Below are 26,258 nucleotides of genomic sequence, written 5' to 3'. Positions count from 1 at the left end.
TCGCCCAAATGGGTGCAACGACAACCGACGGCTGCCGCCTTGCTTGAAGGGTGACGCTCTTCTTTGGCACCAACGCCAAAGGATTACGCCGCCTCATGATGCTGCAAGGAATGAAAAGCATAAGTCATGATGAAAACAGAGAAAACAAAGAAAAATAGAGGAGCTGGTGACTTACATCGGCGCTATTAGGCCATAGATACGTTTAGGGGGCGAACCCCCAGACCTCTGCTCTGCCTCATCGGGACGAGGCTGTTTTGAGCCCATCCCCTACTCCCGAGCAGAGGGGATCGCTCCCCTTGCATCTTGGGTCATGACGGTGGAGCCACCCACCTCCGCTAGTGCCTCAGGCGTGGCGGTAGATCCGTCCGCCCCTTTTGGCTCCTGGGGCAGGCCGATGGTCCGACCTGTCTCCATCGGCCCCATGAATGCACTCTCCTTCCCATGGAATAGGATGGGTCCTAACTCCTACAAAGATGAGCAGATACCTGTCAGCACATCCTCGCTCTCTAGGTCGTCCCACTCGATGTCGTCGACTACCTCATCATCGTCTTCCTCATCATTGTCGTCATCATCGCTATCGGTGTCCTCCCCTTGCTCCCACGCCTGTAGCTTCCACTGCCTCTTCTTCCTCTTGTCCTCCTTCACCTTCCAAAGCCGCTCAACCTTGGCGCGATTCGCCGCCCTCACGGACAAATCCCTCGGTAATGGAGCCGGGTGATCCATGAGGATGAGGTCCCTTGGCTAGTTTCCCTATCTCAATGTTAGTATCAAGTGGTTGGGAGATCAATTGAAGAGGAGGCATGAGGAGAGGAAACTTACGAAGATGACGTAGCCTAGTTTTGGTCGCATCGGAGGATGTCCTAGCACCGGGTACATGAAATCAAGGGGGCACCCATGTCATCCCGCAAAGGCTCCATCACCTCCTTAATATGCTATGCGACTTCACAGGGGGAGAGCGCTCCCTCGGCCAGCGCCGTCCTGTCGAATGACACCTCAGGCACCATCACATACAGTGGAAGCGCGCACCTCATCAACGGCACCACCCTCATGTGTAGGCCCCGATGATGCTAGACCCCTTTAGGCTGCTCTCCTTTAGGATGCAGATGGCGGCGAGGTGGTCCCAGATCTTCTTCTTGTCCTTCTCTAGGACACCCCACTTCCTCCATGAATCCGAGGCCCCTTTGACTAGGGGCCCGGTGAACTTCGGTAGGGGGTAGTAGCATCGTTCTTGAGATAGAACCACTATGAATGCCACCCCTTGTTGGAGGTCGACAGCCGCATCGATGGGTACTCGATGACCCGGTTGTTCCAGAGGTGCATGTCGGCGCATCCCATCAGCGTATGCAGCTCCTACCTGCCTCCCTTCTCCCTCTTCTTCTAGAGGGTGATGGCAAAAAAGTGCCACAACAGATCGAAGTGGGGACTGATCCCTAGGAATCCCTCGCACAGGGCAACGAACGCCGCCATATGCTAGATCCTGTTGGGATTGAGGTGCTACAACTCGATCTTGTAGTAGTGCAGCAGCCCCTGGAGAAATCTATGAGCAGGGGCAGTGAACCCATGCTCAAGGAAGTGTGCGAAAACACCACATAGCTGTTGGGTGGCGACGACATCTCCTCCTCGCCGGGCAGCAACCACTCCTCAACCGAGGTCCACGCATAGAGAAGGCCACGATGGACGAGGCCCTCCATAAGCTAGAAGGTGATGTCAGAGCAACACCAGGGATCCAATAGAAGATGGCGGAGGGTGGGTGTAAGCTTGATGGCAGCTAGGACATGGATGTAGGAAGCCTAGACGATTGGCGATAGAGGTTATAGATGCGAAGGCAAGAAGGCAAGGTATGAAACCCTAGGGGCAAACCCTTTGGTTTTATAGGGGCAACGGATGCGAGGAAACCAACCGTCCGCCTATATCTCAATGCCTACCACGATCTGCCACAATGACATGCCACGGGATATGCGCATGCAATCCCTATCCTTTCCCTCGAAAGACTCACTGGATATTTCGCCTCCCCGGGCAGGCCATGACTCATCCCAAGTAAGAGGCATATGAATAAAAAAACACTTCTATAGCCCATCTAGGCCTAGGAGTTCAAAGGTTGGCCTATCAATGGGTTCAACAGCCACTCCAGGCACCCATAGGATAAGGGATGGGCCCACAAGTAGCCAGTACCTAGGCGCACGAGCGCCATGGGCATCTTGGCCCATGATCAAGTCTCAGCCAGGATGACCCTAGCCATATCCTCGTGAACGGGACGCTGAGACCCCAATCGAACTATCCAACTTACCAACCACCAAATCTCATGGCCATACCTGCGAAGGGTCTGACCTCAGCAAGAAGGAATCACCATCCACGCTGTGGGCGACAAAAGAAGGTCAGGGCCCTCAGAGTCCTCCCTTTCGTAAAAACCTCCAAAGGAGTATTCTACTCCTCTGTAGGCTCATGGGATACACCCACCGGGTGTGCTTGCGCGCGCCCACTAGCAAGTCAAAAAATCCCTTAGGCGATTCTACCTAAATCTCCCGAGGGCTCAGAGGCTACAGTCGGGGACCAATACTAGGGTACCCAAAGCGGAGGAGATAATAACCATCAATGTTGATTCATCCGAGCGGTCAAGAGCGTGACCACACCTCTTGATGGGCTCAGCCTTGTCTGACCACTGAGGCCATGGGCTCCACCTCGTCAGACCCCCAAGGGTTAGGCTCCGCCTCATCTGACCCCTGAGGATTGGGCTCCACCACATCCGACCCCTGAGGGTGGCTTCGCCTCACCCGACGTCTGAGGGCTGGCTCTGCCTCGTCCGACCCCTGAGGGTGGCTTCTCCTCACCCGATGTGTGAGGGCCGGCTCTGCCTCGCCCAACGTCTGAGGGCTGGCTCCACCTTGTCTGGCCCCAGAGGGTGGCTCTGCCTCGCCCGACATCTGAGGGCTGGCTCCGCCTCACATGACATCTGAGGGCTAGCTCCGCCTCGCCCGATATCTGAGGGCTGGCTTCGCCTCGCCCGATGTTTGAAGGCTGGCTCTGCCTCGCCTGATCCCCCGGATATGGATCCAAATGGAAGCTCATGACAACCACTACGGTCTAGAAAGTACAACGTAAAGTCAAAGTTCTGGCATCATGCAGGGAGCGGTCATGTCTCAACATGGCCCATCCCCATGACATGTCATTCAAGGGAACTAACATCGCCCATAGTGATGGACATGCGGTCACTATGCTGCCCACTCCCTGTATGGCTGCTGACCAGCATGCTGGTTCGCGGCGCCTAGTGTGGAGTCATCCCTGTCGCCACCTGCCATGTCAGCGGGGCCCGCACAGAGGAAAAAAAGGCCCAGCGACCCTGAAGGACTTCCTCTGCCTCTCGTTCTCCTTTTTTCTCCCATTGTAACCCGTGCTTTCCCTTTGCCTATAAAAAGGAAAGCAGGGCATCCCATTAAGGGGCATTGGTTCACCACACCACATAAGATCAAGAGCACCAGCATCGAACCTCGGACACATAGCTGAGCAGCGACCGAGCTCTCAGCACCTATTCGTTCTTTCCACCAGAGACTTGGGACCTATCCCTCTCTCGCCCGTTTGTAACCCCTACTATGAACTTTTCAGTGCTAGTAACATGAGCAGCAGCAACGAACTGGACGTAGGGACATTCAGCCTGAACTAGTATAAACCTCATGTCCTCTTAGCACACCATCCGAGCCAGACGCTCAATAAAACAAATTTACTCGTTGGTGTTTACTCGAAACACCAACAATAGGGTTATCGGTTACCTCTCTCTAAATAAAAAAGAGATCCTTCCTCAGTTCCATGGAAAAGATCTTCAATGGATTAGGCAGATAGACAAATAAGATGTCAATGATGGTTGTACAGTTCATTGATAATGGTGATAAATCTTCTTGCCTAAATTAGTCATGGTATTATTAGTGGAGGAAAAACATATCTGTCTCAGTAAGATAGAGAGTAACAACTAACTTATGAGTGCCCATCAGTTTGGATGGCTATGTGAAAATTTAACAAAGAATACGAATCACACCTCTTTTATGAATTTGACTTGAATAACAGCTATATAGCTTTGGGACTGTAAATCTGGTGAAAAATCCTACGGTTTTCAGCAAACACAACATTATATTACGATAGTCATGCCAAGACTAGCTGCTTGTACCTTGTGCATTCGATTATACCTGCAGCTACAAGCCTCCACACTACGAGGGCCCCATATTTAGCACCGAACAAAAGTACCTGAAATTCTAGCAAACACAGGCTCCTAAAATTATTAGAAAAACAATGTCTCTTGCGGCAATGCCAGATCCTGAAGCAAATTTGGGGCTTACTTTGAAAGTCATTGAAGGTTCACCAAAGAGAATCACTTGTGCAGTTGTGTCGTAGAATTTGCAATCGGAAGATCAGTTTGAGAAGCACGAAGCACGCCTTCTTAAGTCAACTGGAAGCTTCTCTCATTCTCCACCTGTGTGGCCATTCCAATTGCAAACTCATACTACGTCTAGTTCAATCATCCATATGGACAACAAAAAATTCAAATCTGATCAAGTCATACCTCTAAGGGACAGAATCTTTGAAGAAAGCTAAGCCTAAGATCATAACGTCGAGGTGACAGAGAGCTAAGATTGGGCTGCAAATCATCACCCAAAGCCAAGTACCAGATTACAACAAAGAAACATAGGTAAATCAATAATTTTTAGGTAAATGAATATCGAAATTCGCATGCCTGAAGGTGACGTGTCTTGAAATGAGCATGAGAAGAAGAACATAGATCTAGATCTGAACCAGAGTGCTGATTTATCCACGTTGCTCCACATCACCAACTCAACGATCATTCCTAGTGGCCTTTCAACTCAAGAACAGTCACAGTGGAATGCTTAGCAAAATTGAAGCAGACATCCTATAGGTTATAACCATCAAGACTCAAGAGCAGTCACAGTAGAATGCTTAGCAAAATGAATCACGTTTAGCTAAGGACTTGGAGCAAACTTGCGAGGTCCTTGCTGAGCCAATATAGATAATAAGGCATCTGTTTTCTTCTATCCATTTCCCCTTGAATTTTGTTCTGGTTGCTGTCAGAAAGTGCTTATTGTGTGCGCATCAGGCATGTATCATGTTACTGTTATTACTCTTTGTAGGTGATGCGAAGATATGGAATATGCAAACCTTATGAGAAGCTAAAGGAGCTAACCAGAGGCCAAGCTATCACGAAGGACAGCATGCAACAATTCATTGATGGTCTAGACATACCGGAGGAGGTTGTGGGTCCTGAGATCTTCCACGGGTGAGCCGACCACTCACCATCGTTGTCGACCACACACACTATGGCTGAAGGTAGAAGAAGGGAGGGAGAACAGAGCGTGCACACACACGCAGCACAAGCACCAGGGTTCACCAGAGCTCTGCAGAGGAGATGACAAAACTAAACTATCTCACTTTATTGAGTTGTAGTGGGAAGCTATATATATAACTCTACACATCTAATCCTAGTACACAGACATGTTAGGTTGTCATGCTGCTACAGTGACTAGATGTGACAGCAGGGCTAACTTTGACGCCTACCCCTACTGTGGCCACAGTGCGGTAGGGGAGCCTTTTGATGCATGCACCTACCATGGCTACAGTGCAGCAGCAGGGAGCCCTTTCGGCACCTACTCCTGCCGCATGTACAGAGGAGGAGTAGCAGATTACTTTACAATTCTTCCCCTAATCCTGCTGCTAACCCTAGAACCTCCACCATGCCGATCATCTTCTTTAGCTTTGTGAATCAAAGATGGCCGAGCGGCTTGGTGAGGACATCCGCGAGTTGCCGACCAGTTTCAACGAACTCGATGACGATCTGCCCTCCATCGACACAGTCTCTGAGGAAGTGGAACTTGACGTCGCTGTGCTTGCTCCGGTCATGGAGAACCGAATTCTTCGCTAGGCGATGGCGGGCTAGTTGTCCACCATCAGTGCTGGTGGGTGAGCTTCCACACCGGTCAGCTCGCCCAGCAGTCGGCTCAGCCACACAGCTTGCCACGCCGCTGTGGCCGCTGTCACGTACTCTGCCTCGCATGTGGATAATGCCACCACCTTCTATTTCAGCGACAGCCATTAGATTAGAGCCGACCCAAGAAAGACGAGCACGCGCAGAGGTGCTCCGCTGTCCATCGATGTCCCCCGCCATGTCTGCATCGCTGAACATAATGAGCTGCAGTCCACTTCCACTGATCTTGGGGAAGACGATCCCCTGATCCACTGTCCTCTTGACGTAGCGCAGCAGCCACATCACCGCAGCCCAGTGATCCTCTCGGAGATCCTCTATGAAGTGGCTGATGTAGCCCACGATGAACGCAATGTCTGACCTCATGTGGACTAGGTAGCATAGACCGCCAACGATGCTCCAGTAGAGCATCTACCTTTGCCATGGTACTAGCCTTCGTTAGCTTCAGCCGCTCCTCTATTGGAGTCACGCACGGCTTGCACTCAGCCATGCCGCTCTGCTCCAACAGCTTCGAGGCGTACGCGCTCTCACCGAGCGTGAGCGCCTCCTTCCCCTATCTCACCTTGATGCCGAGGTAGTAGGAGAGTTCTCCGAGATCGCTCATTCGAAAATGAGCTGCCATCTCACACTTGAAGATATCGATGTCCTCCGCACGCGCGTCGGTGACGATCAAGCTGTACACATACACACCAACGATGAGCTCCTCCTTCCCCCGTCACCTCATGTAGAGCACGTGCTAGTTGTGCACCGTGTGAACCCAAGCTCACCCAGCGTGGCGTCAAGCTTGGCATTCCACGCTCACGGGGCCTGCCACAGCCCGTAGAGCACCTTGCGCAGTAGGAGTACCCTGTGCTCCGCTCTCTTGATGGCGAAACATAGAGGTTGCCTAACGAAGACCGTCTCCGCTAGCTCACCATTGAGGAAGGCTAATTTTACGTCCAGGTGATGGACGCGCTAGTCCTTCGCTGCTGCCAAAGCTAGCAGCAGTCGGATAAACTCCATGCACGCTATCAGTGCAAAGACTTCCTCGAAGTCGATGCCCTCACGCTAAACAAAGCCTCGGGCGACGTGACGCGCCTTGTGCTTGATAATGGCGCCACGTTCGTTCCGCTTGACCTTGTACACCCAATTCAGGCCGATCGGACGACATCCTGGAGGTGGATCGACGAGCTCCCAAGTCTCATTTTCCTAGATCACCTTCATCTCCTCCAGCATCACCCATCGCCAATTTGCATCACGCTCGCCCAGCGTGAATGTGGGTGGTTCCTCTGCACTGATGAGAAGCAGCTCTAGATCATTGAGCAGTCGACCCGCTAGGCCTAAGGACACTGTGCTGCCGATGATGTCGTCTAGCCTGTGGAACCGCACCTCCTCACCATCGTGGAAGGCATCCACGAACTCGGTGATGTCGCTTGTAGGTGAGGTGAACTCGATCGGTATTGATGGAGTCCCCTATTCCACCGAAGTGATCACATAGCACCTGGACTACTCGGCACCCTGGCTGTAGTGCTCAGCACTACTCCTAGAGTGGTTGGCACCACTGCAGGAGTGCTCGGCACTAGTCTTGGAGTGGTCGGCACCACTACAAGACCTCTCGTCTCTGCTACGGGAGCGTTTGACACCCATCCTAGAGTGGTCGACACCACTGCAGGATCGCTCGGCTCCACTACGGGAGCGTTTGGCACCCATCCTGGAGTGGTCAACACCACTATAGGACCGCTTAGCACCACCCCTGGAGTGCTCGGCACCCCTCCTAGAGTGCTCGGCACCGCCCCAGGAGTGCTCAACTCTGTTACTAGAGTGGTCGACACCTCCTCTCCAGCATCTCCACCACCGTGGATGACCAAGTGCTCGACGATGAAGGTGCTAGTGAAGTCGCCAGCTTCCCCTGTGCCCAGACTGTCCTAGTCCTAGGCCGCCTTCTCATCGAACATGACATCGTGCGACACAACCACCTTGTCTCTACGTTGGTCGTAGAGCCGATACGCCTTGGTACCTTCCTTGTAGCCCTGGAGCACCATCGGTGTGCTCCTGTCCTCCAGCTTGGTGAGGACCGACTTCGTCTTCCTGACGTGGCCGATGCAGCCGAATGTCCGAAGGAAGGACACGCTCGGCTTGCGCCCATACCAAGCTTTAAATGGTGTCTTGCCCTTTAGGGTCTTGGTGGGTGTGCGGTTGAGGATGAACATCACTGTGGTCACCGCCTCACCATAGAACCTTGTCGACATGCTCTTGGCCTTCATCATGGATCGAGCCATGCCGACCACCGTCTGGTTCCACCGCTCCACCATGCCATTCTGCTACGGTGAGTACGGCGCGGTGTGGTGTCGCACCACACTCTGATCCGCACAGTACGCAGCGAACTCCACCGAAGTGAATTCGCTGCTGCGATCAGTCTGCAGCACACACAGCTTCTTGCCGCTCTCCGCCTCCATGCACGCCTTGAACTTCTTGATCGCCTCCACCACCTTGTCCTTGCTCATTAGGAGTTATAGCCACATATAGCGACTACAATCATCCACGAGTAGAAGGAAGTACCACCGACCACCGTTTATGGCTAGCGTGATTGGCCCATAGAGATTGCCATGGACGAGCTCGAGAGCATCCGCCGTGTGATACTTGGTCACCTTTGGGAATGATAGCCTCCTCTGCTTTCCGGCTAGGCAGCTGTCACACAACTTGCCTGCGTGCTTGATGTGGGGTAGCCCTCGGTCCATCTTCTCTAGCCGACCGAGCGCGTCGAAGCCGAGATGGCCGAACCGAGCATGCCACAGCCATGGCTCCTCCATGTGCCGTGCAGCCAAGCAGATGGGCTGCTCCACCTTCAAGTCGAGTAGGTACAGCTGGTTCTGGGACCACTTCACCTTGGCAAGAAGCCGCTGCTCCTGATCCCTGATCCTAAGGACGCCGTCCTTGATCAGTACCTCACTGTCGCGCTCATCTAGCTGACCAATGCTGATGATGGTTGAACGTAGCTATGGGATGTAATATACATCCATTAGCGTGCGGTGCTCGCTGTTCTAGCACCTAAAGATGATGGTGTCGCGCCCTCGGATCGTCGCCCTTGAGCCATCACCGAACTTCACCGTGCTGGTCACGTTGCCATCGAGCTCAGAGAAGGCTGCCTTAGAGCCCATTATGTGGTTGCTGGCGCTAGAGTCCAGGTACCATAGTTGCTCCTGCTCATCGTCCACACATCTGAGGTGGACTTGGGCGTGCGGTTCGTCAAGGTTGATAGCCTTCAGAGCCTTGTCGTGCCCTTCCACCGCCATCACCTCTCCCTTCTCCTTGGCCTCAACGTCGTGTAGTGCACAGAACATCGTCATCAGGAGAGTGGCCTTATCATCCTCATCAGCCTGCCCTAAATGAGCCTCAGCCTTCTTCTCCTGCTTGCGATTTGGGCACTCCTTTGCCCAATGGCCCATCTTCCTGCAGCGCCGACAGGCGTTGGGGTCGACCTTCTTCTTCTTCTCTGAAGAAGCCTTACCGCGGCGCTTGCCATCGTAACCGTGGCTGGAGGAGGCTTCCCCGGACTTCTTCTCCTTCATCCGGACAGCCCACTCCTCCTTCGTTAGTAGCAGCTTGCCGCTGTACGTCGTTGTTGTGGCCAACTCCTTGCGCTCGTCCACCGCCGTAGATCTGTCACATTCTCAATGGTGAGGGTGGACAAGTTTAGCATCGTCTCTATAGAGAGAATGATCTGGATGTCCTTCACCGGCACAGAGTGGAGGTACTTGGAGACCGCCTCTTCTTCGTCGATGGTGACACCATGGCTTCTCAGCTTGCTGATGAATGACTGTAGGCGGTGGGAGAAGTTCTCCACCGACTCACCATCCTTGAACTTGAGGGTGGCATACTCCTGATTCAGCAGCTGGGCCGTCGCCTTCTTTACGCGGTCGGAGCTGACGCGCATCGCTACAATGCCCTTCCACGCCTCCTTAGCAGAGTTCTTCGCCCCCAATGACTCCATGTACTCCGTTGGCACAGCAGCGAGGATAGACTCCAACGCTGATATGTCGTATTCTTCGTTATCGGTGCTCTTGTCAATGGCATTCTAGAGCCGTCAGGCTCTGAGCTTGACCTTCATGGTCACCGCTCACTCGTCATAGTTGGTGCGATTCAGCGTCAGCTAACTAGTGTCGCTGATCTCCTGCACCGTACGCACGACGACCTCCTGTCGTGGCTGGGCAGCCATCTCCAAACCGTCCGTCATCGCCAGGGGTTAGTCCGGCGACGACGCTTGTACGGCTCTGATACCACTTGTTGGTCCCGAGATCTCCCGCACGGGTGAGCTGACCGCTCACCGTCGTTGCCGACCACACACACTACGGTTGGAGGTAGAAGAAGGGAGAAAGAACAGAGCGCGCACACACAGTACAAGCACCAGTGTTGGCCGGAGCTCTACAGAGAAGATGACAAAACTGAACTCTTTCACTTTACTGAGTTGCAGTGGGAAGCTATATATACAACTCTACCCATCTAATCCTAGTACACAGATATGTCAGGCTGTCATGCTACTACAGTGACTAGATATGACAGCAGGGCTGACTTTGACGTCTGCCCCTACTGTGGCTACAGTACGGTAAGAGAGCCTTTCGACGCCTACTCCTGCCGTGGCTACAGTGCAGCAGCAGGGAGCTCTTTCGACACCTGCCCCTGCCGCGCGTACAAAAGGGAGAAGCAGATTACTTTATAGAGGTTCTATCAAAGCTTTCGCAGCGAACCCCGCATTCGTATACTGGGCTAGCGGAGCATTTTGTCAGAGAAGTGGGTTGATCTTGAATCTGGATTTCAAATCAAGTGAGTTTCCATTTAAAAATGGACACCTCTCCACATTTTTTTCTTTTTGACAACGATGGAGAAAAAAAAACGGACGGGAACCCTAGAAAATGGAAGTTCAATGCTGCGTGGCCTTGAATTGTTGAACAAGATAATTTGCGTGGTTCTGATTTATGATATTTTCGGCACATGTAAAATGCGCCTCAAGGAATTATGCTAGCTGTATCTTGACGGAAAATTATCGAGCTAAAAAAAGTTGCTTGCTCGATTTCTTATAAGTATGGAGTTGTTTCTTATGATGCTATTTTTCTATTTAGTTGCCGGCAAGTGCTATTTTTCTATTTAGTTGCCGGCTTGCCGCATATACAGTAATAAAAACTGGATTATAGGAGAAGACTCTCCTATTATGACTTTGAAAATATTTATAATGGCAAATCTCCAAATCTCCCTTGAAAATAAGGAGGCGCCAGACTCCGAACCTAAGGTTGGACGGGAGAGTCCTGGAGCTCATTGCTCTAACCGGTCGCACCGCGAGAAGGTTGACACATACAATAATACTTTCTGTTAAGTTGCTTTGTTGAGGTCTTGTGGGATGTAAATCTGTCGTGCCGCTTCGAAGCTACAGCAATTCCGCTGAGGCCCTGCAATGATATTTTCGATTTTCGGAACAAAAGCAGGCTTTGGTTATCGGAAACAAAGAAACGAAGCAAATGCAGACTTTGGTAGTCGTTAGATACATTGGTTCCACACGCATTGATTCGTATACAAAGCAATATAATATATAATAGGCTAATGATGCTCGATAGCGACGGAAAAGGAGGTTTACGAACTTACCAGCGAGGCAGCCAGCCCGTTCGGAATTGACACCAGCGGTTGTTTGTGCCCCTGAAATGGTGTTTCATCCTTATTCAGGTCCGTCCAGCACCCAGTCACACACTACCAGCCTCCGGGAGTTTTTTTTTTAACGGCACGGAAGACGGCGGGGGTGAATCCTTCCGTGCTCTTTGCTTGCCGACGACAAACACAGCGAATGTTGGCCGGGCTCTAGACTTTCGAGCCCGGTACTCTGGTAGCGGTAGGGGAGATCCGGCGTTGCTGCCAACACCGCGACCCATGAGACGAGAGCAGCCAGCTGCGGCGTCTCTTATGGTGCTTTTGGTTGGAGGACGAAGTTGAATGAGATTTAGCGATCTATGAATATTAGGATAATGATATTCATGATATATGTTTAGTTAATGGATGGGACGAACCTTTTTTTTTTGTTTGGTTGGACGGATAAAAGTGAATAAGATAAGAAGAGTTGACTAATTATATCTATTATTTAAAAATAATAACAACTAATTAGACACTAATAAATATGCACCAATACTAATTTTGTCATTATAATCAGTAATTTAAAATAAAATATGTTAATTAGCACCACTCGTGTCTACTACACCTAAACAGGAAGAATCCCAGTAGCAGATTTCTCCGTGATTTCGTAAAGCCACGTCATTTTAGGGCTCCACGACCACCGGTCACTACGTAGGCTTCTTCGTTTCAGCGAAGCGAAGAGGCTTAGGGGCCGTTTGGTATGGCTCCTCGACCAGCTCCGGGAGCACTTCCGCAGCTTCACCAACCAAACGCTAGAAAATGGATCCGCTCCGTGTCGGGAGCCGCGGGAAACCCGCTGAGAGGAGAGGAGAGAGAGAACGGGAGCCGAAAAAACGAGCTTCGCCCGGCTCCGCCCCTGTTGCCGTGGGCCCAACGCGGGGCATGGGCGGATTTGCCCCCACCGAGCCGTGCGAGCGCGCGCGGGCACGCGCGGGCCGCCGCCGCCGCCGCACGGGCGCGAAGTCGCCGGAGCTCTGCGCGCGAGGCCGTCGGGGCGGGCGGCGCGGGTCCGTCAGAGTGGCTGGGAGGCGGGCTGCCAGGCTGATGCGGGGCTGCCGAGCTGCCGGGCGTGCAAGCGACGGAGTGGCTGGGAGGGCAGGGTGGAAGTGCAGCACCGATGGCGCAGTGGCGAACTTGCGAGGCGTCCACAGAGGCACAGACAGGAGGTTGAAGGAGATGGGGTGCGTACGCGGCCACGTGAGTAGATAAGGTTGGGAAAGAAAAAAAAAGAAAAGAAAAGAAGAGAAAAGAGAATAGAAAAATAGAAAAAAAAAAGAAAAAAAAGGTAATACAGACATTTTATCTTTGTGCGGCTCTGCGTGCTTCGGTGATACAGGGAGAGAAAGAATAAAATAAATAAAAAGAAATAAAAGGAGAGAAAAAAGAAAAAAAAAAGGATATTTTGGACCTTTCATCTCATTCTATCAGAAAGAGAAGTTGTTTTACCAAACGGTCAAAAAAAAAAAAAAGATTCGACTTTCAAAGTGAATCTGCTCCTCAGATGAAGCCACAGCTAAAGCAGTTTTCGCTGCTGGAGCCGGAGCTCTACCAAACAGACCGTTAGTGAACGTGTGGGCATGCAGATGAACGTAGAAACGGAACACCATCGGCCTCTCCTCCTTGCTAGCAACTCCCCCGACCACTTGGTCGCTTCTCCTTCCCAGCGTCTCTTCTCCTACCGTGACCCACGGCCACGATCCCTCTACAAATATGCTTGCGTGTGATGTACTTGCCACACAGAGCAAGTGATGCGCTCTGCCACCTGCTCGCAACCTATGATCTCCCACAAACACAAATGCAGCCACGATACACCTGAAATAAGGTGAGATAATGAGGATGGGGAAGAAACAGCTTGATCCAACAGAATCGTCGATGTCTTCGTGTTTAAAATGCCTTACTGTAGTGGCATGGTCATCCAAGGCAACGGTCTGCTTGCAATCTATGGCGCTAGCGAACTCTTTGGTAAGTGGCAATTCCTAATTTGCAAACTGTCTTGCCTCAACTCCGGTCCTTCAGATCACCTCCCCTGTTTTATCGTATCCTGGATGAGGTTATTGCTCACACTGCGTTGCAGCTTGAAAGGTGTTCGACGTTTTGCCCAAAAGGGCCATTGCCTGCAGATTCTGTCATTTCTGTGCTCTATTTCTTCAGAGGTCTCTTCCTGCTTGGTACATGAGCTCTCATCTCTTATATTTTTCTGATTTACATTGGAGGAGCAAAGGTATCTTCTATTTTGTAACTCTTTGCGGTTATTGTATTTGACACAACCTAGCATTTCCGTTCATGCAGCAAGAAGACTTCGTTACTCTCTTGACAAATCGTCAGAAACGATTACAACAATATCATCAGGGATGGCACTTGTAATTAGCGCCTCACCTTCGACACAATCATAACCTAGACTCGCCAACACATGGGCTGCCTTGTTTCCAGCTCTACCCAAGAAATTACAAGTGAAATTGCGAAAGTTTAAACTAGCAAAAGACTTTAACTCCTCAGTCAAGCCTCCTTCAGGTCGAACGTCATAGCTTTGGGACTGCAGTGCTGTCTGGACATTGATGGCATCTGTTTCAAGGATCAAATTCCCAATGCCCAGGTTACTGGCCACATGAACACCTTGCAAACAAGCTATCAGCTCAGCGTGAAAAGCACTCAGCGCATAACTGATTCTTCCTCGGCCCGACATCACCACTTCACCATCATGGTCCCGGATCAAGAACCCCCAGCTGCCGGCCTTTGTTTCATTTATAAATGACGCATCACAATTAAGCTTCAGGTACCCTTCTGGAGGTTTCTGCCATCGCACACTCCGCAGCGGCTTCGGTGATCGTGGAGAGCGAAGTGTCTGGGATACTTCATTCGCATAAACTCTGATCGATCTTGCTAACTCCTCAGCACTCCTCCCCCGCTTCTCTTCTCTGACGGTATTCCGATTCGTCCAGAGAAACCACAGCGTGATAACCATGAGCACTGCAATTTGTTCTCTTTCCCCCAAGATATGTGAAATAACATCCTGAGCTGTCAGTAGCCGCGCCAGGTGCTGCCTCTTACTCTCCAAAGCTAGCAAGTTCCAAACCTGTTTGGCGAGTCTGCATTTGAAAAAGAGGTGGCCTCCATCTTCACTGTCTCTTGCACACACCGGGCATTTTGTATCAATGTCCATGCCACGACGTGCTAGACTGCAGCGGAGTGGGTGACTCTCATGCGTCATTCTCCAGAGGAAGTGTTTGACCTTACTAGGACAGCTTAAGCTCCATATCTTCTTCCAAATCAGATCATCTTGTTGTCGGCTTCCTCCTTGTGCAGCTCGGCAATTCCGGCTCCTAATAGACTCATCCCGGCAGACTTTGTATGCACTCCGCACACTAAATTTCCCATGCTTATCAAAGTGCCATGCCAACATATTGTCTCAGCCTTCAAAAACTGGGATTGCCAGCATGACTTGCTGATCTTCTTCCCAAAACAAATCTTTTACCAACTGCACATCCCAGTCCCCGGTGACAGGATCAATCAGTTCATCAACATCAGTCACCAAGTTGGTTCCCCTCAGCGTGATAGGCTCTCTGGAAGCATCCCTCGGCAGCCAAGGATCATTCCAAATTTTCAAGCCTCTTCCATCCCCCACTCTCCACACCATACCTTTCTTCATAAGCTGAATCTCCTTCGAGATGCTCCTCCAAGTGTAGGACATGGCTGCCTTCGGTTTAGCATCCAGCACCGTCCCATCCTTAAAGTATTTAGCACTCAAGATACACGCACAAAGAGAGTCCTATTTCTCCCAGAGTCTCCACGCCTGTTTGGCCAGCATAGCTAAGTGGAAGGCATGAATATCCCGGAAGCCCAATCCTCCTTTCTTCTTCGGACGCATCAATATGTCCCGGTGCAACCAGTGGATTTTGTGCTTGCCCTCCTGTTGATTACACCAGTAGCGGCACACCATCGTGCTCACTTGATCACAGAAAGTCTTGGTTAAGTCAAAACATCCCATAGCATATGTAGGGATTGCTTGCGCCACGGCTTTAATAAGAATCTCCTTCCTAGCCCAAGACAGGAATTTCTCCTTCCACCCCTGGATCCGCTGCCAAATCCTATCCTTGATATAAGCAAAGGTCTCAATTTTTGACTTGCCAACCTGTGCCGGTAGTCCCAGGTACCTCTCATTCAAAGTTTCTTTTGTAATTTGCAGCAATGCGCAAACGTCCGCCCTTCTGTGTGTGTTAGTGTTTCTGCTAAACAGTACCGCCGACTTTGCTTTATTGATCATTTGTCCAGAGCAACATTCATAGAGATCCAGGATGTCTTGTAGCTGTTTAGCGTCCCACTCTGTTGCACGAATCAGAATCAAAGAATCATCGGCAAACAAGAGGTGTGAAACACTAGTGCACTTGGACAAACTTTCACTCCCGCAATCTTTCCTTCCTGCTCTGCTTGCTGCAATAAGGCCGAGAAGCCTTCTGCACATATTAGAAACAGATATGGAGACAGTGGATCTCCCTGCCGTAAGCCTCTTTCGGGTTTGAATCCTTCTAACAACTCACCATTCACCTTAATACGATAGCCCACTGATGTCACACATTCCATAATAAGGTTAATTCACTGCTCACAAAAGCCCATTTTCACCATCATATCACGAAGGAAGTGACACTCAACCCTATCATACGCCTTGCTCATATCTAGCTTGATCGCTGCATAGCCAACATCACCCTCTCTTTTATTTATCAAATAATGGGTAATCTCATAAGAAATAAGAATGTTATCTGATATTAGGCGACCAGGTACAAATGCATTTTGATTCGGAGTGATTATATCAGGCAGCACATCCCTTAACCGGCTAGACAAAACTTTGGATACCACTTTGTAAACCACATTTCAGAGACTGATGGGGTGGAGATCAGTTACCTTCTCCGGTTTCTCAACCTTGGGGATCAAAGCAATGGTCGTTTCATTCCAACCCTCCGGTATATGCCCTCCATTCAGCACATGCATCACCTCACGAGTTAGCTTCTCGCCGACCACATCCCAAATTTTTTTGTAAAAAACTGATGGCAGACCATCCGGGCCAGGAGCCTTTAGATCACCGATGGAGTCTAAGGCTTGCTTGATCTCCTCCTCAGTAAATTCGGCCACCAGTTTGGAGTTCATGGCTGCCGAGACACGGGTTGGGACAGCACCAAAGACTTGTTGGAATTGTGCCTCAGCGCCCTGAAAAGCTGCACAAAGTGGTTAGTCATAAACTCCATTTTTTCCTTTTCATCCTCCACCCAGCCCCCATCTTCCTTCTTCAAACTCCCAATCCTATTGCTTCTCTTCCTCTCCGAACACGCATTGTGGAAATAGCTTGTATTCCTGTCTCCAAACTGCAGCCAATTAACGTGAGCACGTTGTTGGTATTTCTTGGCGTAATCACTAAGTGTGGAGGTTTTAAGTCCATCCTTGGCAACGGCGTCCGAAATAACTGTTGGTATTTCTTAGCACCATCACTAAGATTGAGTTAACCTTAGCGACGCCGCCAAGAAACACGAACTACGATAGTTCTTAACGATTACAGAAATCATCCACAAGCGCACAGATCTATTGTTGTAGCATTTCACCCAGAAGTATTCTGAGTATCGTTATTTATATTTTCCCAAAGGAGGGCAAGGTGTAAGAGTCTAGCATGAACATGAACAAGATTACATACTTGCATAGTGAACCATAGTTCATGACAAGGGTAAAAATGGTATTTCATGGATAGTGGACACACATCTAAGCCAACCTCGAGGATAAAAGGAAAACAAAGAATAAAAGAATATTCCTACGTGGAGCAGGCATGTTCTAATATAGCCGTGCAAAGAACAAGTGGTAATCATACAAATTACATGATTAGAGCTAGAGCTGAGCTTAAGATAGGTCGGGAGGCCACCGAGTACTGGTCAGCCAGCAACCTCGTGTGATAATTTAGACTCCTGCATCCTACCCGAACATGGGGGATTACAAGGGACGGATAGGGCTATCACCACCTGCCGCCTACCCCTCAACCGGAGAGTAGGAAATGTATTCACATGTCTCTCCATACCTAAGCACCATGCTTACGTACACAAAAACTACCCAAATTCCCTCGGGTCCCTGACCCTACGGATCGATAGGTAAAGAACTTGAGCATACCCAAAGGCACGATGAACCGCCACCTCAACTTAGCTCTACTTCTACTCATATAATTCATATGAATGATTAAGCATAAAGTTCTCCATGTCAAGATCATTACATACAAACTATATGCTAGTTCATATATCATGATTATAAACTATAGTCTAGTTCATATGCATTGCTATATTGATAATATGAGAACAAGGCTATGGAAGAACTCTTCATAGTATTCATACCAAAGTTGCTCTTCTTCCAAGGAGACAAGCCCTCCTTGATAGCTTTGCTAGCTCCAAATACTACTAAGAAAGTAAAAGTACAAGATGTGGTAGTGAGGTGTAGCTCCAAATGATGTGTGTTTTGAAAGTGAGCTCTACCCTCTCTTTTATACTAATCCATGGTCGGTTTGGCGCATGTATTTTTGGAAACCACCATGTACCGACGTAGTGGCATAGGTGCGGCCGCACCCCTGGTGTGCCCACACCCTGGTGGGGCCGTCGCGTGACCGTCTTCGCATGGTCGGTTCCTCTGTGGGCCTGGGCCATTGCCATGTCGGTGCTCGGCCCAAATGCTTCGTTGGAGTGGGCCTTTGCTTGGCTCTTTGGCGTAGAATCTGCATTACGCTTTCTGGATTGCGCATTTTGTTTGTTTTCTACTTGTATTTGAATGTGTGTCCTGCAAAACATGTTTTCTCCAATACAAGTGGAACAATGTCAATAGTAAAGGCATATGTGTCAAAAGATTGTTTATTTCTCCTATTTTGGACTATAATTGGCGGTCAGATTTGATTGATAATGACTGCCAACACACGTTGTCGCCAATATGTATCTATTTCATACTCCAAATGATCTACTTTGAAGCTACAAACTACCTCCCGGGTGATAGTATGGTCACTAATCGGCGCTCCCTCCACTTCTCCAGCTCCCTCTTTGCTTCCTTCAACCTCTTCTGCAAATCTCCTAAACTATTTGAGCTCCACAACTTTAGGCTACTAGCAACACTTTTGAGTTTTGTACTAAGATTCTCCCCACTCTCCTCCTGCATCCATGCCTCCTCTACAACACGCCTGCAGTCCTCTTTTAACCAGTTGGCCTCAAACTTAAACCCATTATCACCTCTCATTGGTCTGCCTCCTTGTATTTTCTTAGTGAGAATAATCATCGGCCTGTGATCTGATCTATACATGTCCCCATTTCTCACTAGAACTATGGGAAACTTCCCTCTCCATTCACCATTTGCTACAGCTCTATCTAGCCTTTCTCTCACATGTGTGCTCCCCTTCAGCTACTTATTTCTCCATGTGAACACATCCCCGCAAAAACCCAGGTCATGTAGCTCACAACTCTCTAACGCCATCTTGAAGCGGTCCAAGCAGGACTGCGCTCGAGGGACTCCTCCCTCCTTCTCACGGTGAAAGAGAATTTCATTAAAATCGCCTGCACACAACCAAGGAATCCCCATCGGCTGGTGCAACCAAAGTTCCTCCATCACCTCCCATGTTTTATACTTCAGATCAGTGCGAGCCTCGCCATGAATCCTCGTGAATCACCACTAGCCCCCTCCTGTCTCTGAGACCTCCATGCCAATATGGTACTTTGACTTGCTGTGACATACCAAATCAACTCCTCTCCGCCATAACACTGCAAGACCCCGCCTTTTTCTTCACAATCCACCACCTCCATGTTCGCCATCCCCAACTGCACTCGAATTGTCGCCATTCTTCTCTCATCCAGCTTCATCTCGAACAAGAAAAGAATGTCTGCCTCCTCGGACTTCTGACACTTTAGAAGCCCTTGAACTGCTAGGTAGTTTCCCAACCCTCTACAGTCCAAGCTATAAAGCTTCATTGGGTCCCGCAGGACCAGTCCGCCAGCCCCGCCAAATCTGAGTGTGAAGCAGCAACGTCACCAACAAATCTCCCCATCTTTGCACGCCCTTCCTCATCCACATCCATCTTTGTATCTGTTGGTATTTATTAACTTGTCACTTGTTTTAGTAGTCACTTAATGTATGTCTACATCTCTTAACATTACTTTATTAGGTTGTCATCCCTAGTGATGATGCCAGAGATGCTTGTTGGTACTACCTAGTATTATTACTAGAATGATACTAAGTAGTTCTTTATTATTTTATGTGACTAGAAAGAATATATATATATGAATGAATGAAAGTAATCTGCAAGCGCACAGATAATATACCATTGTAGCACTTCACCTGAAAGTATTTCAGGTACTGTTATTTATATTTTTTACCATAGGGAAGGTCTGGCAAGGACATGTATTGATAACTTATGCTATTGACGGAGAAGTAAATCATAACCAATATTCTACTCACAACAGGGGTAAGTCAAGAGGTAAATGTATATATGAATGGTGCATAATAACTAATCATTGATCACTCAGAGTACTCCTTTCTATGGCACTAGCATGGTTAAGTAGAATATTAGAGAAATAATTCCTAAGTCATTCTTAATTACAAGTCAAAGCATATATTGATTAGTGCAATTACACTTAGTAATCATGGCTAAGATCAACTTCATATCTACACATAAGGGATACTACTAAGGAAGATTAAGAACAAAGCTTGTCTTCCTTCGTAACTAGATCCTACTTGTTCTATATTCGGGGAGTGGACTACAAAGGACTAAACGAGAGTGTCACATCCATGATCTACCACATGACCTGGAATATAGGGTGTATCCGTAGGTAAACAACATATAAGCACCACGCTTACACAATGTTGACCACTCACCCTGTGTACACCAGGGCGAGCGCTATACGAACTTATGCATGAATATGTTGACAATCCAACTATACTAAGCATATAATCAAAGTAGACGATGAACATGATAATTAGGAACATAAATGATATGAATAGTAATGTCATAACAATTGTAGAAAACATATAAAAGTAATGAGAGATACAAAAGTGAGGGGTACAAAAACTATACCAAACCACGCTCTTGACACGATCAGAAATCCAAGAAAATTCCGCTTGCCTCCCTCTAGCCCTAGCCTAACTAGCTATGCCCTAGAATATGATGGAGCTCTAAGGATGATTAGGGTTTCTGTCTTCTCAACTGACTTGATCAGGGTTTGATGATATGATCCTTGGGGTGGCAGGGGCTGATATATAGGCTGAAGTATCAATCCTAAGCCCTCGGATCAAACCGACTTGAATAAACAGCGTAGATGCAATCCTTAAGGTGGTGGAGAACCGATGTAGCAATGGGGGGCTGACAAGTAGGCCCTAGGGTCCGTCCGGCCTGTAGGTAGGGCCAACCGGCCCCACCTGGCGACGCCTCGCCCTCCGCTTTGGTGTGGTATCTTCTCGAGTCTTCTCGAACCTTCTGTGGTCGTTTTCGCTGTGGATAAGCGTGATTAATTTTGACATCTAGGTCCACCTTGACGGTTTTCTGGATAAACCCTGTAGAAAATACAGATTCACCAAAACTCATGAAATTTGTTAGTTTAAACCCATAGACCTTTGTTGGTGATCATATTTATGCCCTTATACTTGTTGTACGGGCGGTTTATAATGGTTGTTAACTACCATCAACAAACTCCCCCAAGCTTAACCTTTACTCGTCTCTAAGCAAAGCTAAACTCAATAAATGGCTCAGAAGTTTTAGGATTTTTAAAAACATTGAAGCAACTCCTCAAAAGTATACATGCATTCAAACAAAAATTCTCCTCTGAATTGGAATAAACCGATCTGACTTTCAAACTTACCCATATTACCTTCAACCATGTGTCATCTTAGCCTTCACTTGAGTCTTGAGCAATTGAAAGACAGAACGATCAAGTCAAGCACTATATCTCAAGTTCTTTGCTCAACCATTATTCTAGAGTTTTTATGAGTTTTTTAAAATAAAACTCAGAGCTTCCATTGTATGACACTCTCAAATCTCTCAATATATATGGTATTTGTTGATCCTTACCAAGGCAATAGTGATGTTATGCCTTTCTCTTTCTACAACTAAGGCTTATGTGGAGCTCATAGGAGTGGAGAAAGCATGAAAGAGCATACTTCCAATACATATATTGTAAAGTCAAACCTTAGATCCAGAGAGAGTTAAGTTATACAATCAAATCAAGATGTGCATGTGTGTGGATATATGTCATGGATATATATGGTGGCTAACTTAATTCTACTATGCTTCTTGAAAATACATCTCTCTTTTAAAACTTAGAAAATACTTTGCAAGAAAAACATGGGCTATCTTATTCATCTCTTTCTTTTTTTCAGGCAGGCATCTGAGTACCCATTGTTTTAGATATCTCGGACACTTATCCATTTTTTCTTATCTCTTTTTTTATTTTCTCTTTTTTCATGAATAACTTTTGCATAGACCCATGCTTCTTTTCTGCAACAAACTTTTTGAAAGATAACAACAAGAACTTGGAGCATTGATTTGGTGGAAAATCCTATTAGGCATATTTTTTGTGTTTACTCCCAGTGTAGAAGTAAAGCATTTTTGGGTGGATTCAGATGGAATGGCATGTTTTTGCGCCTACCCCCAGTGTAGGAGTAGTGCATATATGGGTGGTGTGTACGTGATCTTGATTTTAAGAGCATGACAAACCTCTCATAAGGGTCAACAAAGCTTGACTAAACTCAATGCAAAACAAGCAGCATATATGTGGAAGTTTTCCTATTCTAAATAACATATATGGCTTTGGTAGGAATTCAAGCTTTATCATATAGAAACTCATCATGAAGCATTTTTATATTTTTTCAAAAGATAAATCTCTAGAACTTTAGTATCACTTGGAACAAGATAAACAATAGCTCCGACCTTCTCATATCATATCCATCAATTACCTAGACTTAGATCAAGCATACGCTACCCACGAGTTTTAAGTTCAAAGTAAATTCTTATATCAAAACAGTCTTATCCAAAACTCGGGAGAATTCAAGGCTAAAAACTAGATACTTGAAAGAAATTACGATAGAGCAACTATTCATCATTTCCATTGCAAGAGATTATCTTCAGAGTCCATTTTATTTAGCTCTTAAAAAATCTAGACACACCTTTTATTTTGTTTTCATTTAGTTTTTTTAGATCACACCTTACTACTAATATATACATATATATATAAGAAAAAGATAAAAATTTTATTTTGCTTTTAGCTATGCATCTCTTTTTTAAAGTAAATGTAGAGCAAACTTAAGAATAACAAAAGAAAAGAAATACTTAGCTAGATACATGGGGGATGCCTTTCCCCCAAGCTAGATGTTGTAGTGGTCTAATGTTGAAGTTGAGTGATCTTTCTCAGAGCAGATTTGCCAATAGATGTCCTTCTTGTTCTGAAGTGGAGCGAGATGAAGACAACAGGGTGAACATGCTCTTGATCTCATGTGCATCATCCTACAAAATACCAATAAGAATACCAAAACTCATGGAACCGATTAGGATAAAGGGTTAGTGGTCAGCCATCCATAGATTAGTTATTCTTGAGGGTTAGAAATATTTTTGTATTGGTAGAATTTTAACAGGATGTTCACCTAATATATATATTTTTTTGGATTTCCTAATTTTATGATATGCAGAATAGAAAATATGTATGCATGGTATTTTTAATTTTTATGCCTCCACAGTGAATATTCCCATGGGTATTTACACTGTAGATCTATTAACATGGGGCTTAGGATTTATAATGCAATGATAAAATATAATCATGAAACTTTTTATCTTTTTTTTCTAAATGCAATGCTAATGCAAAAAAGTAAGTATGCTAAAGTGAAAAGAATTCATGCAATGCTAGAAAGTAAATATGGATAACTACCATTATTACCTCACGGCGAGGGTTTGGAGTTTTTAAGAAAGTCCTTTATTCTCTAGGTACATCTATCGGTCCTAAAGATGGAGATCTTGATAGTTGCACCTCTAGTGATGGTGACTCAGATGATGTCATCTTTTCTTTTCATACTTGCTTCGTCTGTGGACTAGACTTTGGCGGAGTAGGTTCATCTTTCACAACTTCTTCAGGTTCTTCATTCTTTGGAAGTTGATTCTCTTGGTGTCGGGATGAATGATGCCTCCTCCTAGAGTGGGTCTTCTTTAGCTATTCATAAGTGGTATAACAATTGAAATAGCAGCGTATCTTCTCTCCAGGGAATTGGAAGTGGATTTGTCCAGATCCGACGTAGATGATTGCATTAGTCATGTTGAGAAATGGTCTTCCAAGGATGATGGGTGTGTCATCTTCTTCTTCACCCATGTCTAGAACCATGAAGTCAGTAGGGGTATAGTGATAATGTATTCTTACCATGACATCTTTCGCTATTCCTTTCAGAAATTAGATTGATTGGTCTGCTATCTACAATTGCATATATGTGGGGAACAAAGGTTCATCACCAAATAAGTATTCATACGTTACCTTGGATATTATATTGACACCCGATCTAATGTCGTTGAAGGTGTTGTGGAAGATCCTTTGTCCAATGGCACACTTGATCATGGGTACACCTGGATCATCCTTCTTAGCAAGGAATGGTGAAGCGAGGAGGTGGTCGTACTCTGATCGGAGTGTGTTGATCATGTTGACTGATTCTTCTTGTGGCTGCCTAACCTTGTTCTTCCTTCTTCTATTGTTCTTCTTCTTACTCACTGTCGTCTCTTTGGGCAGGTATGATGTCTGCGGATGTCGAGGAGATTGCAACATACGATTCTTGAAAGAAAACTTCTCCTTTTTATCCTTGATTGTGAAGCAAATTTTAGCACTATTCGCATAGATGATGACTTTTGTGGTGCTTAGGAAAGGTTGGCCCAAGATAATGGGTGCCCTTACATCTCCACCTGTTTCCTAAATCACAAAATCTACGAGAATATATGATTGTCCTACTCGAACAATGGCATCTTCAAGAACTCCCTTGGGGTAGCAGAGTGACTGGTCTATAAGCTATAAATGCATATTTGTGTACAACAAAGTATCTCCATTAATTTTATCATATATTACCTTAGCCATAATGTTGACACTTGCTCTGAAGTCACAGACAGCTTCTTAGAAAATGTGTGGTCCAATGGTGATGGGGATCACAGGTCTTCCTGGATCGCTCTTCTTTTTAGGCAAGGTATAATCTATCCACCTTCCCATTGATGGTTGTATACAATAGTATGCTGCATTATGAATATCGACAAGATTTGTGGTTTCTAGATCTTCTGGTTGCCCCCGGAATCTTACCTTTGTCGGTTGGAGGAACAACAGCAGCCAACTGAGCTATTTGTGATTCTATCATTTTATTAAAGCTATGTTGGTTCTTAATAGCAGAGGAGAGGTTATCCATTCTATTATTTATATTTTCTAAAACTCTATCATTGGAAGCTAGTTTTCTAGATAAGCCCTCCATAATTTTAGCTTGGCCAGAAAACAATTCTCTCAAGGTTGGTTGATTGCAATTATTGAAATTATTACCTTGAGGGTTACCTTGGTAATTACCTTGGTAGTTCGACCTCTGTTGCTGATTCCATCCTTGATTCTGTTGAGGACAAAAGTAGTTGCTGTTGATGAAGTTCACATCCTCATGGGTTTCAGGGCAGTTGTTCCCTGAATGCCCAATGTTTCCACACTCTTCACATGTCATGCGGGAATCATGAATGTGCATGACTTCTTGCTTCTCATTAACTCGGTCTTTGAGCTTTTTCATCAATAGGTCTATCTTGGCAGACAATATGTCTACCTTCTTAAGTTGATGCATACCTCCTCCTCTCTTATGGGTCTGAAGACGTTCTTCATTTCAACCTTGGTTGGAGGCCATCTTCTCCACAAGAGTTGTTGCAGCTGGTATGGTGAGTGATAGGAATACACCTCTAACAATAGCATCCATAGTCTCATGGGTACTGTTGGTCAACCTGTGGTAGAAAATCTACATGAGTAGCCAATTCTCCATCCCATAATGAGGACATTCTGCAATATAATCTTGAAAGCGTTCCCATGCCTCAGGGATAGATTCATCATGTTGATGTTGGAAACTTAAAATTCTCCCACGTAGAGCATTTGTAGTGCCCATGGGAAAGAACTTGGCTAGGAAGGCAGTGGAGCAGTTATCCCATGTAGTGTTTCTATCTTTGTTGGCGTAGAACCATTTCTTTGCGTTCCCTGAGAGTGAGAATGGGAAGCTGCGAAGTAGTATGGCATCTTTGGTCACTCTTTTGATGGTGAAAGTGCTGTAGATCTCCAGGAAGTGTTGAAGATGAGCACTCGCATCTTCATGTGCCTTTCTACAAAACTAGCTGGCTTGCACCATATTGATGAGAGCAGGGTTGAGCTCAAATCCATTGTGTCCAACATCGACAATTGGTCCAGTACAGATGTTGGCTATAGTTATAGTAGAGAATTCACAGAAAGTCTTGTTAGCTATGGCTTCAAATTCTGGTGTTAAGCTTCGCCTTATTTGGTTGTCTTCCTACTCTAAAGCTAAGACTTTCTTGAGTTTGGCTCTAGTTCTCCTGATTAATGTTTCTGGATATTCAACGTAGTTTGTTGGAAGGTCAAAACCGGTC

General features: G+C 47.0%; 1 protein-coding gene and 1 non-coding gene across 2 annotated transcripts; one reads left to right on the top strand and one right to left on the bottom strand.

The window, feature by feature from the left end:
- Window positions 1-13,934: 13,934 nt before the first annotated feature.
- LOC136524110 (uncharacterized) lies at window positions 13,935-14,792 on the bottom strand. Its single transcript, XM_066517577.1, has one exon. The coding sequence runs from the start codon at window positions 14,790-14,792 to the stop codon at window positions 13,935-13,937; it is 858 nt and encodes a 285-aa protein (XP_066373674.1).
- A 10,851-nt stretch (window positions 14,793-25,643) lies between these two features.
- On the top strand, window positions 25,644-25,752 carry LOC136524932 (small nucleolar RNA R71). Its single transcript, XR_010776278.1, has one exon. It is a non-coding gene; the product is annotated as a small nucleolar RNA R71 (small nucleolar RNA).
- The last annotated feature ends 506 nt before the right edge of the window (window positions 25,753-26,258 follow it).

Source organism: Miscanthus floridulus, chromosome 18, assembly GCF_019320115.1.
Source record: "Miscanthus floridulus cultivar M001 chromosome 18, ASM1932011v1, whole genome shotgun sequence".
NCBI lineage: Eukaryota > Viridiplantae > Streptophyta > Magnoliopsida > Poales > Poaceae > Miscanthus > Miscanthus floridulus.
The sequence above is the reverse complement of the archived record's forward strand: the minus strand, read 5'-3'. Positions and strand labels throughout refer to the sequence as shown.

What these genes read in the sequence shown, in the direction of transcription:
- LOC136524110 (XM_066517577.1), bottom strand. Translation starts at nt 14,792, where the DNA reads ATGGACATTGATACAAAATGCCCGGTGTGTGCAAGAGACAGTGAAGAT.